Below are 15836 nucleotides of genomic sequence, written 5' to 3'. Positions count from 1 at the left end.
TTTCCCTCCCACCTCCCCCCCATTACTCCGAAGAAGCGTTCCACGGGATTCCCCACTTCTTTTTTTTCTTGGGTGAGCAGGTCTGTTGTAAGCCAAATCTCATTGCTTTATCTTTCCCCTCACTTTGTTTTCTGCTTTTCTGTTCATCGCTAGGTCTTTGTTTTCTGCCTTGTGTATGCATCTCTCGGTGTATATACTTTATTAGTGCTCTTTCGAGACCTCAGAGCGTTGATCTAAACAGCATTTGGTTGTTACTGCCTAGACCATACTCAGTTTTGCTTCTTATCTGTAATATAAGGGAGTATTTCCTTCTCTGTCTCCCAGCCCAGTTAAGAGAGTACGTACATTAATGCTTGAAAGACCTGCCTCGTGGTCTGCAATACTGGCCTGTATATATGCAGAAAAAGAGTGAACTGGAGTTGAGATCGGAGCAATAGAGAGGCTTGGGTCTGTTGTATTCCTCCTGCTGACCAGTGCAGCAGGGGAGCCTCAGAGTCATCTGCCCTTCCAAGTCTGTCTGCAGTTATCCTCCGGGTTCCCTGTCACCTACTGTGACATGGGACTCAAGGTCTGGTAGCTGTCAGAGGAGAGTTTGACAATTCAAGTTGATTTTTCATTTGATGTGATTGTATTGGTCTGAAGCACAGGGGTGGAGGGGCTTGATGGTTCTGTCTAGCCCTGCTTAAACCACAGGAACTCAGAGTGTCTTGGGAAGTTGTGCACAATCCTATTTTATTTTCCTTCACTGTCTGCTCTGAATGCACTCTTCGTCTGTATGTGGAAGAATGGATTTACTTTGGGAGGCTGTTACGGTGGCTGGCAGGGCAGCCACGCACATGCAGATTGTTTGTGTTTAACTTGCTCCATATTAAAGAATACACAAGCGTGGAGGAAAACAGCATTTTTCATGAGTAAATATGTAGTAGTGGCTGGCAGGGCAGCCACGCACATGCAGATTGTTTGTGTTTAACTTGCTCCATATTAAAGAATACACAAGCATTGGAGGAAAACAGCATTTTTCATGAGTAAGTATGTAGTAAATCTTGTGGTTGCTATTCCTAAGGATGACAAATCTTGCTACTCTCCGTTGTGGTATTTCACAGTCCTAGCTATCTACTTGTTGGGCTGGATCAATGGGAGTGGATTGAACCTGCAAGATGAAAGCCACCTTTGAAATCACTGCGTGGAATGAAAGCTCGTACACAGGGGAACACATCAGCTGTTGCTCTTAGAGTCCTTCTGACTGTGGAGAACAGCGATAATTAGAAAGCTTTTTGGAAAAAGTTACCTTAACACGGCGGTGTAGAAAACATGAAAAAAGACCAGTGCATTCCTGTTCTGCGGGCTGTGCTGATGCTCCTTGTCATTTGGCTGTTAGAGGGTGCCTCTGTGAATCCCTGGTAATTCTTTGTACAATTGCATCCTCTCCCTCTGTCCTATTGGGTGCTTGTTTGAATGTGCCCTTAATGCTCTAACGAATGGGTGGTGATGTCCTTACATCTTCTGTGTAAAAACAAAAAAGATTTAAACACAGATCATACATGTAAGAGATTAACTGAACGTGACCTGCTAGGGAGATACTGTGCAGGTTTTTTGCCTGTGTGTTGCCAGTGACAGGAGCTCTCAGATCTTGCTGAGGTTTGCTGGGTAACTTTGCGAAAGTCCAGTCGTCAGAAGAGACTCATCTGGCCCGGGGTCTGCTGGGCCAGGCAGGCACTGGATTCGGCTCTCTTGGCTGCGAGTGTGGAGATCAAGAGACTCATCCATCCCAGGACACTGGTGTGTCGTAGGGCAGGGTCTCCTGCAAGAGAAGTTGTGTGTCTGGGAAGCACGTGGTGGGATTTGACAAAAATTTGGTATTTGGTTTTGGAGCACACTCTGCCCATGCAACAGCTCTGGAACAATGTGACCTGGGAGACTTTGTGTCCATGAAGGAGTTTGCAGTCGCACAGCATTTATGGTTTTACAGACATTAATACAACCTTATAAAATGGAGCTGAGTAGAAATCTTCCACCACCTTTGGAAACAAGCAGTGGCTTCATAGCAAATGGTAGAATGTGTGGCTGTATCCATCTTCTATGAAACATCATCCTTTGGGTCAGCTAGATTTTGGTGGGTTTGGTCATATACCTTGTTACACAATGGGTGCTCTGGTATTAAAACGTGTCCTGGTTTGGGAAGTGCAGTTTTAGCTTTCTGTGGAGACCTGATTGAATTCTGCTCACTCAGAATGGAGCAGTCCCAAATTGAGCATTTAAACTATTTGTCTGATGTCAGTGAACTTTAACCAAAGTACCTGCTTGAACAGTTTCACTTTGGTATCTCAATAGAGAAAAAAAAAGAACCGAACAACTTTGTTACCAGAAACTCATCTGCTAGTTCTCTTAATGCTTTCTAACACCTCTGAGCTAACCGATCAAATCATACTGCGTGCTTAAGAACAGAAATGTCACAAAAACCCAAGAGTTAATGAGGCTAATTGGTGGCCTCGTAGGTTGTCCCATTCCTTGACTGACAGCACAGTAATGGGTGACAGCTTTCATGTGGGCTCCTTGTCCTGTGTCTGTGTGCTGCAGCATTGGAAGTGTCATTGTCTTGTTGGACTAATACAGAGTCTTCACTGTGGGAAAGGAATCAAAGAGCCAGTAGAGCAGAATAATCTAGGCTCTGGAATATCCATTCCTTTGTTGCTTAAAGCTGTCTTAATAGAGAAAGGATCCCGCAGCTTGTGCTTCGGATAGCGAGAACAGTCCTGTGCAGAGCAAGGACCTAATTGAGGTGTAGTGGAGTGCTGGTGACGGGCTGACCTCTGCTTGCCAATACAGGGGTTTTGTTTCATTTAGTAATAAGACTGCAAAAAGAGCTGTATAAGTTTAAAAAATAGGTAGGGTGTGGAATTGTGAATGCAGTCCCTTTTTAGTAGCATGGTTGCCCTTTTCATTCTCTATCTGATTGTGCATCAGCTCAACTCAGAAGTTCACTGAGGAAGTGCAGCCAAGGTGTGCTACGCTGAGTCTTCTCAAATGGAGTGTTCTCTCCAACAAGAGTGTTTTGGTGTGACATGTCATAAAAGCCAAATGCACCAGGGCAGAGCATTTGATGAGAAAGGTGTGTTCTCAGTGTACCTGAGGAGAGCGTTCGGTGGTCTTCTCTCACAATTCTTTCACAGTATAGAATACTTCAGCAAAAATCTGTGGTGTACTGTTGTAAGAAAAACTATTCTCTTGATTTGATCTAATGATCCCATTTGATAACTCAGCCAGCTGCTGTGTAGGTTGCAGTTGTGTGTATACAAACTGTGTTACCACAGTAACAGTCGCACATTCCTGTGTCTGGTTGCTACTCTTTTGAGCAGAGAAATAAGAACTTCACTTTAGGTTTTGATCTTGACAGGTATTAGCCACCTTGCAATTTTTATAAAAGAAACGAGGAGGTTTTATAAACACTGGTATGAAATGAGAGCATTGGGTGAGAGCGCAGATGCTGTACAAATCTAGGGATGTTACGTTTTGACCTTACAGTCAAAGAACACAGGCATAGAAGAGATCACGGATGGAGAAACCTTGGGGCCATTGACTTTGTGGAATTGAACTTTCTGTCTTTCCTGTCTGTAAGCTTATAATTCTTGTCCTAACACTGTAGAGTCTTCTGAGAAGTAGCAGGCTCTCATCTGTGTGTGTATTGAACTGACTTTATCTGACTGTTGCCTGCACACAGAGATGCTGAGGATGCTGATGCCCTTTTTCTGTTTTGCAGAAGGCATGAGCTGTATGAATAAAGATCATGGCTGTGCCCACATCTGCAGAGAAACGCCCAAAGGAGGAGTTGCCTGTGAATGCCGACCGGGATTTGAACTGTCCAAGAACCAGAGGAGCTGCATTTGTATGCCACATTCTGCATATGCTTATGGTTTCCCAAAGTGAACAAATAGTGTTCTGTTTGCAGTGATATGGGCTTTGGTATGTTGTAGCTAAACTGGGATGACACACCTAAGTTGTGTGCATTTGAATTAAACTAGAATCAATGGCTTTGCTGGAAACCATCACACCAGTCTGTTGGTTGCTGAAGTATCTGTAGTTTGGGAGTTGTCGTCATTGCAACAGGAAGCTCAGCTCCACAAGAGAGCTCTGCAATGGTTCAGTCTCTGAGTTCTTCAGGACAGGAGCATGTCAGGAAGGTGTATTGGATGGTCAAATGGAGACAAAATTGCACACTGTCTTTCAAAGATGCTGGAAGTACTTGTGAGATGTAACATATATTTTCTTCCTAGTAACGTGTAATCATGGAAATGGTGGCTGTCAGCATACATGTGATGATGCTGATAATGGGCCTGTTTGTGGATGTCACCCCAAGTACATCATGCACGTGGATGGGAAAACCTGCCTGGGTCAGTATACAGCAGAAGGAAGTAGTTTTCTGTTGATGACCATCTCTGGAGTGGTGTGGTGGTTCTGTGTGTGCATGATTAATGCTCCTCATAGTAGTGTGGCTAGAAAATGTCAGGGAATTCAAACCTAAGAAACCTGGTAGTGCATGAGTGAGTTGGTTGAGTCCAGGCATCTTGTGCTTCCCTATGTAGGTAGCTACGTAAGACTCCTGCAGCCTGTAATTATCACTGGTCCCTCTGAAGCACAAGGCCTGTCACTAACCAAAGAAGTTTCCCTTCCCTCTAGAATATTTTAGGTTTAGTTTCTTGTGTAGCATGAGCCAGAGAGTGTAACCGAGCAGTAGGTCTGTTAAAACCAGAACTCTGAATTCAATTAAAGTACAATGTTTGCAAGGCAGTTATCCAGTAAAGAAAGCACTTAAGATTTATAAACTTTTTCAGTCTCTGGAAGATTTTGTTGTCTGGTGATTGAAATCAAATGCTCAGGCCTGGCTGGTCATTGTATTTGTCCATGATAGATGATGTTAGTGCGTCTTAACAGAACAGTTAATGACAGTTAAATTAGTTCTTTCATCTTGTTGCTGTTCACCACATCCGTAGCACATCTTCTGTTTTGTTAAGAATGCTGAAGCAAACATGAGTTGTAAGGAAGCAACACAAGCAAAGTATTCTCATGGTTTTAAATTAAGAGTCTTCTGGGTCTCATTATTACTTTTTTTTTTTTTTTTTAAAGTATTTCTTCCTAGTCAGTTCCGACTGTTTGGTAATTCAGCACGTGGTGCAGCTGTTTGCATGTGGGTGCGTATTGAATATCAGATGAGGCTTCTCATCAGGGCACGCTTACTCATTTGCTTTTTTCCTGTTCCTTGCAGAGAGGGAAGAGGCTGCTGTTGAAATTTCCGAGGGAAACACTACAGCAGGAGCCGATGTGGACAAGAGGGTGAAGCGACGGTTGCTTATGGGTAAAAGTGCTTATCCAAAATAATTTTGCTGTTTGCTGAAACCTTTTGGATTTAGAATTGTTTTGTAACCATCATAGCTCTGGGCTGAATTCTGGCTGAGATGCTCCACTCCCTTTTAAAGAAATAATCTTATTCCATAATGTATAAGAAACTATGTACTTTGTTTGTGGTGGTCAGTAAGAGGTGTCAGGGACATCCCCTGGAAGCAGCGTATGTTTCCATTATTCTAATTAATTGTGGGAATACAGTACAATCCCTTCTGTGCTACAGTTTTAGCCAAGTGGTTGTGGAGGAAACGGTGTTTTCGCTGTTTCTCTTCAGTTGAAGTATACCTCTGCATGGAATAGAATTGGGCCCAGAGGTGGATTGCATCTAGAAGCGTTCACTAGGATACGAGGCCATCTTATTCTTCCTAGAGGTGTTTGCATCTGGCCCAGAATGACAGCCTCTGAGGGTCTTTCACTATGGGGAGGGCACTGGCATGAGAAGCAATCACCGTGGTCTGAGGGCAGCTGGGCCCGTGGGTGTCCACCTCTCAAAAGCCCTTTCTCCAAGCAGTCAGGGGGATTTACTGTGTGTATTGGTGTTTGCCACAGAAGAGGCAAGGAGCGTGGAGTCTGAGGGAGAAACTACCAGAAGTATAGGGCTAGCTCTTAGCTCCTGAATCTGTATTTAGACATCTAAATGAATAGCCTCACTTTCAAAAAAAATGACGTTTCTGTGGAAAGAGGAAGAGAGAAGAGGCACTGTCTGCAAGTGGAGGTTGGACACATCCTCCCAATGCTGAATGTGAGATGGAAGACTGGGAGGGAAGAAACCAGTGAAGGTCCCAAATCTTGAGAATAAGTAGCATATACTTGATGCTGCAGAAAACTAAGAGACAGAGCTAGAAAGAGAGGATTTCAAAAAGCAGATGTGGAAAATGATCTTTGCAGCTCTCTGGATCAATATGTGCTGGATAAAATTGCATTTGTCCAGCCAGTGAAAAGGTCATTATACTAACTGAGGTGCTTAGGCAGACTGCAAGAGGATGAATGCCAAAGGGTGAATTATTTCTGTTTAGCTGGATGTGAAGAACTGTATTTTACCAGTGTTCACTAGGAAGGTTTGGTGAGATTTAGACATGGTTTGCGTAGGAGGAAGTTAGAGGAACATTTGTGTTGAGAGGGCCCCTGGGTTACAAGCCTGAAGGAATGCTCAGTGGGGATGTAATCCCCTGTGACTTGGGAACACAGGTAACATGTGAAGTTGTGATGGGAGGGATTTAAGAAAACTGGTTTAGTAGTGCTGAGTGTAACCAGGTGTCTGAGCATTGGTGGGGAGTGTCAGAGGATCAGCCAGGATTGAGTGTGGGCATAAGGAGACAGACGGACAGGAACACATTCATCATCGAGGAGTGGGGATTTGTGTTTAAGGATGAGACTATCCAGAGACAATTTGTTAGTTTATAGAGTCTCTGCAAAAAAACTGGACATAGCTAAGGCAGGGACTTTGCCAACATATGTATTTAGTGGTTGCTCATGTATTCTAGACTAAATGTGGTTGAGTAGCAGTGTGCTTGGGTCCGTGCCTTGTATCACACGATGTTTCTTGTTACCATTATAATATCTCCAAGCAAACTTCAGCTTTATATTGTTGGCTAGAAACGTGTGCGGTAAATAATGGTGGCTGTGATCGTACATGTAAAGATACATCGACTGGAGTTCACTGCAGCTGTCCTGTTGGATTCACACTCCAGTTTGATGGGAAGACGTGTAAAGGTAAGTTATATACTTGTGGACACGTGCATACCACCACCTTGCTGTAACGTGTTTGTCTCCAAATGAAGGCAGTCCAGTGGCTGGAGGAAAGCCAGTAAGTGTGATCCGACCTAAGAATGGACTGCAGCCAGGGGGTAGGGACGTGGTTTCTACTGCATCAGGTGCATCGTGTGCAGAGAATCTCTGCTGCTCTGTGTTCTGCCCCCCTGATCCTTCCACTCACCAATTCCACCCCTCCTGCCAAGATGGCCTCATTTTTCAGAAATGAGGATTGGTAGAAGGTAATACAAGTCTGTGGTAAAGTAGAGGTCAGTACTGGGAGAGGTGGGGGTGTAGGTTCTTACAGGCATATGGTCCAGTATTTTACCCACAGTCAACTGGGTATTAGAGCAGTTTGTAAGTAAATACCAGTGTGTAAACAGGGCTATGTGAGTAGAATTACTTATACTGGTCCAAGCAGCTCTAATGAGAGTACTGGAAAGGAGCAAAGGGACATTTAGGTTGTATATTAAATACATTTTCCAGTAATTAGAGGTTAAGACTGTTCTGCTAGGCAAAAATGATGGAATCCCCATGCGTGAATCAATTAATACTAGATAAAGAACTCATTCTAGTGTTGGCATGAAAAGAACAGGGCTTAGGAGGAGGAAGAGGAAACAGAACATTTAAAAAGCTAAAACCTGTTAGAGAGCATTTAAATCAAAGTGTTCCCAAACAGAACGTAGAAAAATGGCCTTTTGTGTATACCTGTACCTAAATGTACCTGACAGCAATATGTTAAATGAAAGCAAATAACACTGTCATGGGGCTGAATGGGCTAGATCAGTCTTAAGAGCTGGATCTGATCTTCCTTAAAATTTGTGGTAGTCTCGCTGGATTTTTTTCTGGGCTTTTTCAACCAATTGGACGTGACTGTTTTCTGGATCTGGCAGTGGAAGTATGTTGAATGTACTGTGTTTATTTGCTGAAGCACTTTTTTTGTTGCAGATATTGATGAATGCCAATCCAATAATGGAGGCTGCGATCATTTCTGTAAAAACACTGTTGGCAGTTTTGATTGCAGCTGTAGAAAAGGATTTAAATTATTAACAGATGAGAAGTCTTGTCAAGGTATGTGCACTGGAGAGGCAATAGAAGTAGAACAAATCAGTGTGGCTTGGACATCTTCTACAATGATGAGGTGATAATGGACTCCAGAGTAATTTCCATGCCTTGGTTTTGTTTTTTTTTCCTCTCTGAAACAACTGTTGAGTTAATACAGTTGGCTTGATACTATTGTATGAAGTATGTTTAATGGCACAGTGAACTATTATCTGGAAGTGACAGAGATAGGATCATATTAAAAAGCTCTTCATGAGGATAATGCTTCCCTCCACCCCCATTAATGATCTTAAAATAATTTAGAGGGAAAAATAGACAGTATCTCTCTCTCCACCTTACTGACTAGTTCACCGTTGCAGTGAAATTATTTTTCTTAATGGGATATTTAGAAGCCATGAGTTCATTATTTAAAGAAAAAAGATATAATGTGATCTATGAAATTATAGGCCTGTAAAGAGACTGGAATCACTATTCCCTAAAACACCATAGAGCATTTCATTTTTAGGATGAAGTCTTTCCTCATATCTTACAAATGTATTTGCTTTTCTGTATAACAGTTAATACATATAGAGTTAGCAATCCTGTTTGAGTTGCTTAAATACGTTAAAATGTAAAGATCAAAATGGTCTGTGGTTTTGGAAAAGCTACAGTATGAAACGGTATAAACCTGCTCAGCCAACTGGGGAGGTGAATAATTCCATTTCCTAGACAATCATCTGACTGACATTAATGATGAATTTCAGAAAGCTGAATGACCAGCAGAAAATAATTTTCACCTTGGTTTTTGGTACATTCTTATACTTTTAAAATCAGACAAAGAAGGACAAATATTTATGCAGAACAACCTTACTATAAAAACATAAGATTTTTAAGATAGTGTATGGGGTTTTTTTTAACGGATGCTGTTTATGAATGTATTTTAAAGACTTGTATTTCCCTTTTGTCCCTGTCACTTCTGTTACTTTTCCTAGACTGTTTCAGAAGTGGTGACTTGAAGTGTGCCAAAGCCCAAGAAAAAAGACTGATATGATGTGTTGGTGATGTTGACGTGAACTTTTTGTGTCTTGCAGCATACTTACATGACATGCATAATGTACTAGCACAGAAGTTTTAGATGCTTTTGATGGTGTAATAAACATTCAGGGCCTCAGAAAGTGATGGGAATTTTACCATTTTACCATTCAATTCACTGAGATCATGGTTAGATTGTTATACTAACCATGTTTTACAAAGATGTGTGCAAAGTGATTGTAATACCAAGGCAAACTTTCACTGGATAAAGCGTATCTCAGCAGTTTTCAGAGACAGACATTGCAATCTAAATATATGGTGTAATGGATCTGTGGAAAAATTCAACAAATTATTCCTGTCATCTGTGTTCAGGTGTATCTTGGAGAACTTGGTGATTTTCAGCAGACTTGCATCAGGCACTGCGTATTCATATAGAGTTAAAAATGTGGTCTTTGCTTTCATTTATGGGGGAAAAAACAAAGTCAATACTTTATTTTGTAAATCTATTTCTGCAGATCTTATGTAGACTTTTTTTCAGGAAACGAGTTTTGTCAGCATTTTTTTTCTCCCATAGAAATAATTTATTTTAAACATAATTGTTAAAAATGTAGCAGCACTTTTAGTGTTTGCCAAGAAAAAGCTTGTTACGCAAACAAATTGTTCCTTTAGAAGTTGTCATTTCATTATGTTACATTATTTGCTTTAAAATAATTTGCTTAGTTTACATGAATCTGAACATCTCTGTGTCTAGCTTTGTTAGGTCATAGTGCTCCCTTGTCAGGCTGAAAGATACTGATGTATCCCTTTAAAACTTGCAGACATTGATGAATGCTCTTTTGAACGGACGTGCGACCACACATGCATCAATCATCCAGGCACATTTGAATGTACTTGTAACAAAGGGTACGCTCTCTATGGCTTCACGCATTGTGGAGGTGAGTTATAAAAAGATGCTAAAGGCGATGCCGATAGAGTGCTGTTGCCACAGGTTTGATTAGTGTCTGTACAAGACACAGGCCTATGTATATGTAGTGGGTGTATAGAGTAAATTTTACTCTTTGCCGTGATAAGAAAACACAGCAAAAGTAGAAACGAATCCTGCTCATTTCTGTCTCTGCTCAAATGATTTTCCCTTCCCACCCTGCATCCAGAAAGCACCTTTGACTGTTAGAATAAACTGATGCGTTTTGCATCTGGATAGGAAAGCCATAATTTGATAGATTATTCACATGCAAAAGTCTCATTGGCTTCAATGAAAAGTTAATGGAATAGGACTTAAAAGAACAGAAAGCTCTGGATGACTTAGAAATTACAGTTTTGCAGATTGCCCTTGTGCATATGTCAGATCCTCATGTGATGTAGATTGGAATTTAGCTGATGTAGTACCACGGATTTACATTGGCCAAGATTAATACTCTTAAATCTTTTATGTCTTTCCTATAAGAAAAGTTCAAGGAAAGAGAGAAGGATGTTCACAGAAGCTCAATGTGTGTAAAGTGACTATTTCTGGGACAAATTCCCAGAATTAGCATGAGGAAACGTAAATAACTGGACACTAAATGGAAGCTGCAGGCAAGACCTTACCGACTCCATATGCTTACTTAATTCTGAGTAAGACCTATTTATTTCTGAGACAGAATGAGCACACTTGAACTTGGAGATAACAATTCAGAGATCTCTCTGTGCCTTATCTGTTCTAACCTCTGCTTCTAGAAAGCCTGCGAAGGAGGATTACAGGGCTACAACATTGCTGTGTTTTATCCTGATGAACAGGGAAACCTGTCTGGATGGGAGTGACACTGTTCACGTGTTCTGTTTGCGAAAAGAAGTCTGTTCTCGTTAGTTCATCTGTATCTATCTGAGTACTTTGGAGGACTGATCAATATGAATCCTGTCCACGTCATCTGTCTTTGTTCCAAATTGCAAATATTAGTTAACCAGCCACAGTGCAACCCAGATTTGATTTGATCTCCTTTTCTTTGAGTTAATTTGTTATCATATTGCTAGGGCTGGATTTTTTTTTTTTAGTTACTTGGTTTAAGGACATACCTAACATCTCCTCTATGACAACATTTGATCAATTTTGACATTTATCAAAGGATTTCCATGAAAACAAAGTTCTTTCAAAGTGGGTGTCGAATGTAGCATTGCTAAAATAATTTCCAAACCCTCATAAGCAGAATTTGTGTACATGTTTGGCTAAGTGTACAGAACTTTGGCAAGAGTAACTTTTTAAAAGTATTTTTACCTTTCTTCTGTAGATATTAATGAATGTAGCGTCAACAATGGTGGTTGCCAACAGCTGTGTGTGAACACACTGGGAGACTACGAATGCCTGTGTCACTCTAACTACAAATTGCACTGGAATAAGAAGGATTGTGTTGGTAAGGTGCCTAGTAAATACATTTCTACTCCTGATGTGTCCGTGTCCATGTGGTTATAGTCAAATCTGGAAATCTTGATTCTGTCCAGTTAAGTGATATGAGTCATTGTTCCCAGTATTCTGCTTTACTTTTTATTCAGACATGAAGGTACTGATGTTGAAACTGGTAAAAACAAGCAAAAAACCACCCCCAAAACAGGAGATACTTTGAGGGATTTTGATGCTTTCTTTCCTGTGCTTTTATCTAGCTTATTCTTCTATTTCCCTTTGTTTCTCTGCATGAGAAGGTTTGTTGATGATAGCTTTACCTCAAAGGAAATTACTTTTGTCATGTGATCTTCCAGTGATTTTATTTTGCTTTGATTTTCTCTCTAAACAGCATATTAATTGTGTAGGTGCTCTCAGGTACCACCTACAAAAGCAGCTGTGTGCTGATTTATTAGTAGGGTGTATGCAGATGTTTTACTTCTCCTGTGAGTATCTGTTTTATCTTGTTTAGAGATAAAGAGTTCCTTGCCTGATAATATGTCACCCAAGGTATTGCTGCACTGCATTAAGAGTGGTGGGAGCGATAGATGCTTCTTAAGCTGCTCTTCAGATGTCCAGGTATTTTCTGGTAAGTCAAAACCAACAAAAACAAGCATATGATTCCATAGAGAGTGTAAGAGTACCAAACCTTCTGACCCTTATGGAAGCCTCAAGAAATAGACGATCAACAGGGACCTTTCCCCTTTCACTGTAGATAAAGGGCTATATCCCTGCCAGGGTCCCAAGAAAGCTCCCCCCCCCTCCCCTTTCTGTGTCTTTTATACCACTCTACCTCAGATTCCCTTCTTATGACAACTGTCGTTTTGAAGCTGGGGGAGGACAGGGCAGAATTCTCCGTGCTCCCTGGGCCATTCCTTAATTGGCCCTGAGAGCCGCTGCTGAATGGGGCGAAGGCATTCCAGCCCTGCGTGGGGTCTGAGATTCTGCCCGCACAGCCCCTCCGCCCCACAGGACACAGCATGCGGGCGCGGCCGGTGCTTATGGGACAGATGCTGCTTTTCTTCCTGAACCCTTTAAATTGCTTAGGAAGAGACAAGCTCTAATGTGGAGTATTTTATGAAGAACATTGGTGAAAAAAGTGAAGATGATGATGTTGATCAACAAATTGAAAATGTCTTTCATGCTACAGGAGTCGTCAGTCTGTGCACAGTGCCTGTGTCTTTACTGTCTGTCTGTATGGTCTGTCTGTTAGGAACACAAGATGCCTACACCCTCACCTGTGGCAGGTCATCTCAGCTTAAGAAAAAGCAGCAAAATACGAATGCATCCAGCCAGCTGGGTAATCACTAGATTTCCTGTTGCATGATTTGACTGATTTCTTTTAATAGATAAATGTGAAATAAGGATGTTTATTTTGATTTTCTATTTTCCCTCTCCATTATACTCTCTCTGTTTTTTCTTCCTCCGATTGCAGTTCATGGTTACAACAGGAAATTCCCCTTGTGCTGCTTCATCAACATCACTCAACCTAAGACTTAAAAATAATGAAAAAGATCAGTAGTGAAATAAACAGCTAGGCCAGGAATGTCATGCCTCTTTTTTGACATCCAAACTGGACAATGTTTGCAGCATACTGTATTTAGGTTGAGCTGTTGGACAGTAAAGTTTAGAGAGCATTTAAAGCTAAACAGATAAGAGGTGCTATTTTATATAGACATAAACTACTTTCTGAACTGATTTGGCGTATCTCCTTTGATTTCAGATAACCTTTTGTTTGATTTACGCAGTAGCAGATCTCATTCTTTCTTTTTGTTTTGGTTTGTGTTTTTTTTTAATAAAATCTATGGCACTTCGTTCCAATTCCAGTTCACAGCAGAAGGAAGCTGGCATCTCATTAGGTTTTCTGTGATGACTGCTTTTCACTTGATGTCAGCATATTTTTTGATGTCATCATTATGATGATATTAGGGTTATCTAGATTTTATCTTCCTTTTTTTTAAATAATATGTCATTTTTTCTTCCTGAAGATACTTCAGCCATCAAGATAAGTGTAACCTTTAAATTAAATGAACGAAAATGTAGTTTGAAAAAGACTGAGATGTTTCAAGAAGGTCTGGAACAGACGATACCAGGTATGAATGTAACAATGCAGGTAAGCAGGTTAGAGCTGTAGCTCAGGGTTTATTAGGTTATTTCTGGATGTGAAGTATACCACAAGCAAAGCATAGAGGACTGCAGATTTTCTGCTCTTCACTGGCCTCATGAATCACACTCTTTTCCAGCCATGATTCTTGCAATAGTTATTTCAGATCACAGAACTTCCCTCTGAAAGCCTTAAAGTCTTGCTAGGAAAGCCTTTCTCCTTTTATGTTTGTACCACTGCCAATAAATTCTTGGCAAAATCAACCATTATTTTCATTCATTTGATTTCTTTCTTTGCTTTCTCTCTGTACCCCTTTTTCTGTTCTTTCCTTTCTCACCTGCTTCTTACTGTCTGATACCTCAGTGAAGAATCTCTGGACCTTTTATGCTGACTCGATTGCTGAAGAGTTGTTCTTCTTTTCTCTTATCTTTGTATACTTCAGCAGCCCCAGGTGGACACAGTGAGGTCAGCTCTTCCGTCTGTTCCAAGGCAGAAATTATAGCCTGTGAATTTAGAAAGTCAGCAGAAAATGAAGAGGAGTACATTTAAGAAAAAAAAATTTTTAAAAAGGAGCTGGGGGCAGAAGTCACTAAACAATATGATGAATCAGTATGTCAGTTTGTTTGTCCTTAGAAGAGTAACAGTGAGAAGCTATACTAGATGCTTAGTGAAGTGTTATGTGCTCCAGAACCAAAGCTTATTTTGCATGTTCTCTTTAACTAAATCTTATTTTCCTAATTTAAATCTTGAAAATGGTCTCCAAATGTCGTGTGTACGCAGCCACTACTTAATTTAAACACCATTGTAAGCTAACACGTTTTTCACATGCTTCATATCAGTGCAAAATTTTTTCCCTCGAGTAGCCTGCCCGGTGGAGTTCGTGTTTTTAAGATGCTTTGCATAGTGCAAAGGCAATTCATTAGAACCTGCTAGCAAAATCCCGGGGAAGCGGGCTGTGCACTGCAGTTGGGCTCTCATCCGAGCAGTGAATCGTGCCTCAGACCCGCTGCAGTGCCAGAGGCTCAGCCAACAGTGCCTCAGTAGGTGCACTGGAGTCGTGATTCTATGTGAGGGGGTACCAGTTGAGAAACTGGCCAAGCTGATTGTTTACTGGCATGTAGAGTTGATAATTTGTTCCCCTTTAACTCTTCATGACAACTTGTGAGCACTAGTGAATGTTCAATAACATAGCTGGACAAGCTTTTGCTTCCTTTAATTTTGTTCATGCAGAGAGACATAATTCAGTAATGGAGAGCTTCCACTATGTAAACCTAACATGCAGCTCTGTCAAGAATGTTCATGGAGCCCTCAGTAGACTGACAGCGACTAGAGAAATTTTTATCACTGCGGACTTTGAGCTTGAAACAAGCCGAAAGGAGGTGACAGGTTGGTTGGAAAATAATCCAAGGTGCGGTTTGAAGCTTCTTGCTGTTTGCTCCCTAATTTCTGTGTTTTTCACTTCTATCTGTATGCAAAATGATAATAAAAAGTATCTCCTGTTTTGAAAATGAATTTTACTGCTTCAAAAAGAGTGAGAGATGGGGATAGTTTCAAAGATCAAGGAGCTGCCTATAGATTAAAGTCTTGTGGTCTGATTGATTTTCTTCTAGCCTGGTGGTGTTGTCATTAAGGATTTCAGACTTGTTCACAGAAGTTGCTTTCTCTGTGATTTGCATTGGTTGGTCTTTTGAATTGAGTGGATTTTTGGGCATGGTCACTTAAAGTAGCTTTCACTCTTGATACTTTTCAGACACATGTGATGTGCGTTGTGCTCGGAAAAAGACTGAAAAGAGGTTCCGTAAAACCATTCGGACCTTACGGAAGACAGTCAGCAGGGACCAGTTCCGTGTTCGCATCTCTGGCACGGAGCACGAAGTGACCAGAAAGTCTCTCAAGCTACCAGAGCCGCAGCAGTCTTGTGGTGTAGGACAGATGCACGTGGGTAGCAGGTGTGGTAAGTAAATGTAAATTAGGAAGAAACCATCACATGTGTTGTACTGTTTTGCTCAGGTCTGGTGAGTCTGGGGGGATTGTGGGGTGGTTGTCCAGGAGAGAGGAGGGCTGCGTGTGAAGAAGAAGTAGGGGTTACTGTTTCTGCTA

General features: G+C 41.2%; 1 protein-coding gene across 1 annotated transcript in view; it reads left to right on the top strand.

The window, feature by feature from the left end:
* The window catches only part of SCUBE2 (signal peptide, CUB domain, EGF-like 2), a gene marked incomplete at its 5' end in the record, with an annotated part of 36790 nt that overhangs the window by 6316 nt on the left and 14638 nt on the right, over positions 1–15836 (top strand). The window contains 12 exons of the mRNA XM_010086572.1: positions 3758–3883; positions 4272–4388; positions 5261–5350; positions 6994–7110; positions 8098–8220; positions 10041–10157; positions 11484–11606; positions 12105–12221; positions 12846–12932; positions 13621–13725; positions 14967–15122; positions 15487–15690. Of these exons, the coding sequence (XP_010084874.1) occupies positions 3758–3883; positions 4272–4388; positions 5261–5350; positions 6994–7110; positions 8098–8220; positions 10041–10157; positions 11484–11606; positions 12105–12221; positions 12846–12932; positions 13621–13725; positions 14967–15122; positions 15487–15690 (1482 nt within the window). The remainder of the gene's footprint in view (positions 1–3757; positions 3884–4271; positions 4389–5260; positions 5351–6993; positions 7111–8097; positions 8221–10040; positions 10158–11483; positions 11607–12104; positions 12222–12845; positions 12933–13620; positions 13726–14966; positions 15123–15486; positions 15691–15836) is intronic.

This window comes from Pterocles gutturalis, unplaced genomic scaffold (assembly GCF_000699245.1).
Source record: "Pterocles gutturalis isolate BGI_N339 unplaced genomic scaffold, ASM69924v1 scaffold11546, whole genome shotgun sequence".
In the NCBI taxonomy this organism is placed as follows: Eukaryota; Metazoa; Chordata; class Aves; order Pterocliformes; family Pteroclidae; genus Pterocles; species Pterocles gutturalis.
This window is presented reverse-complemented; position numbering and strand designations above follow the sequence as displayed.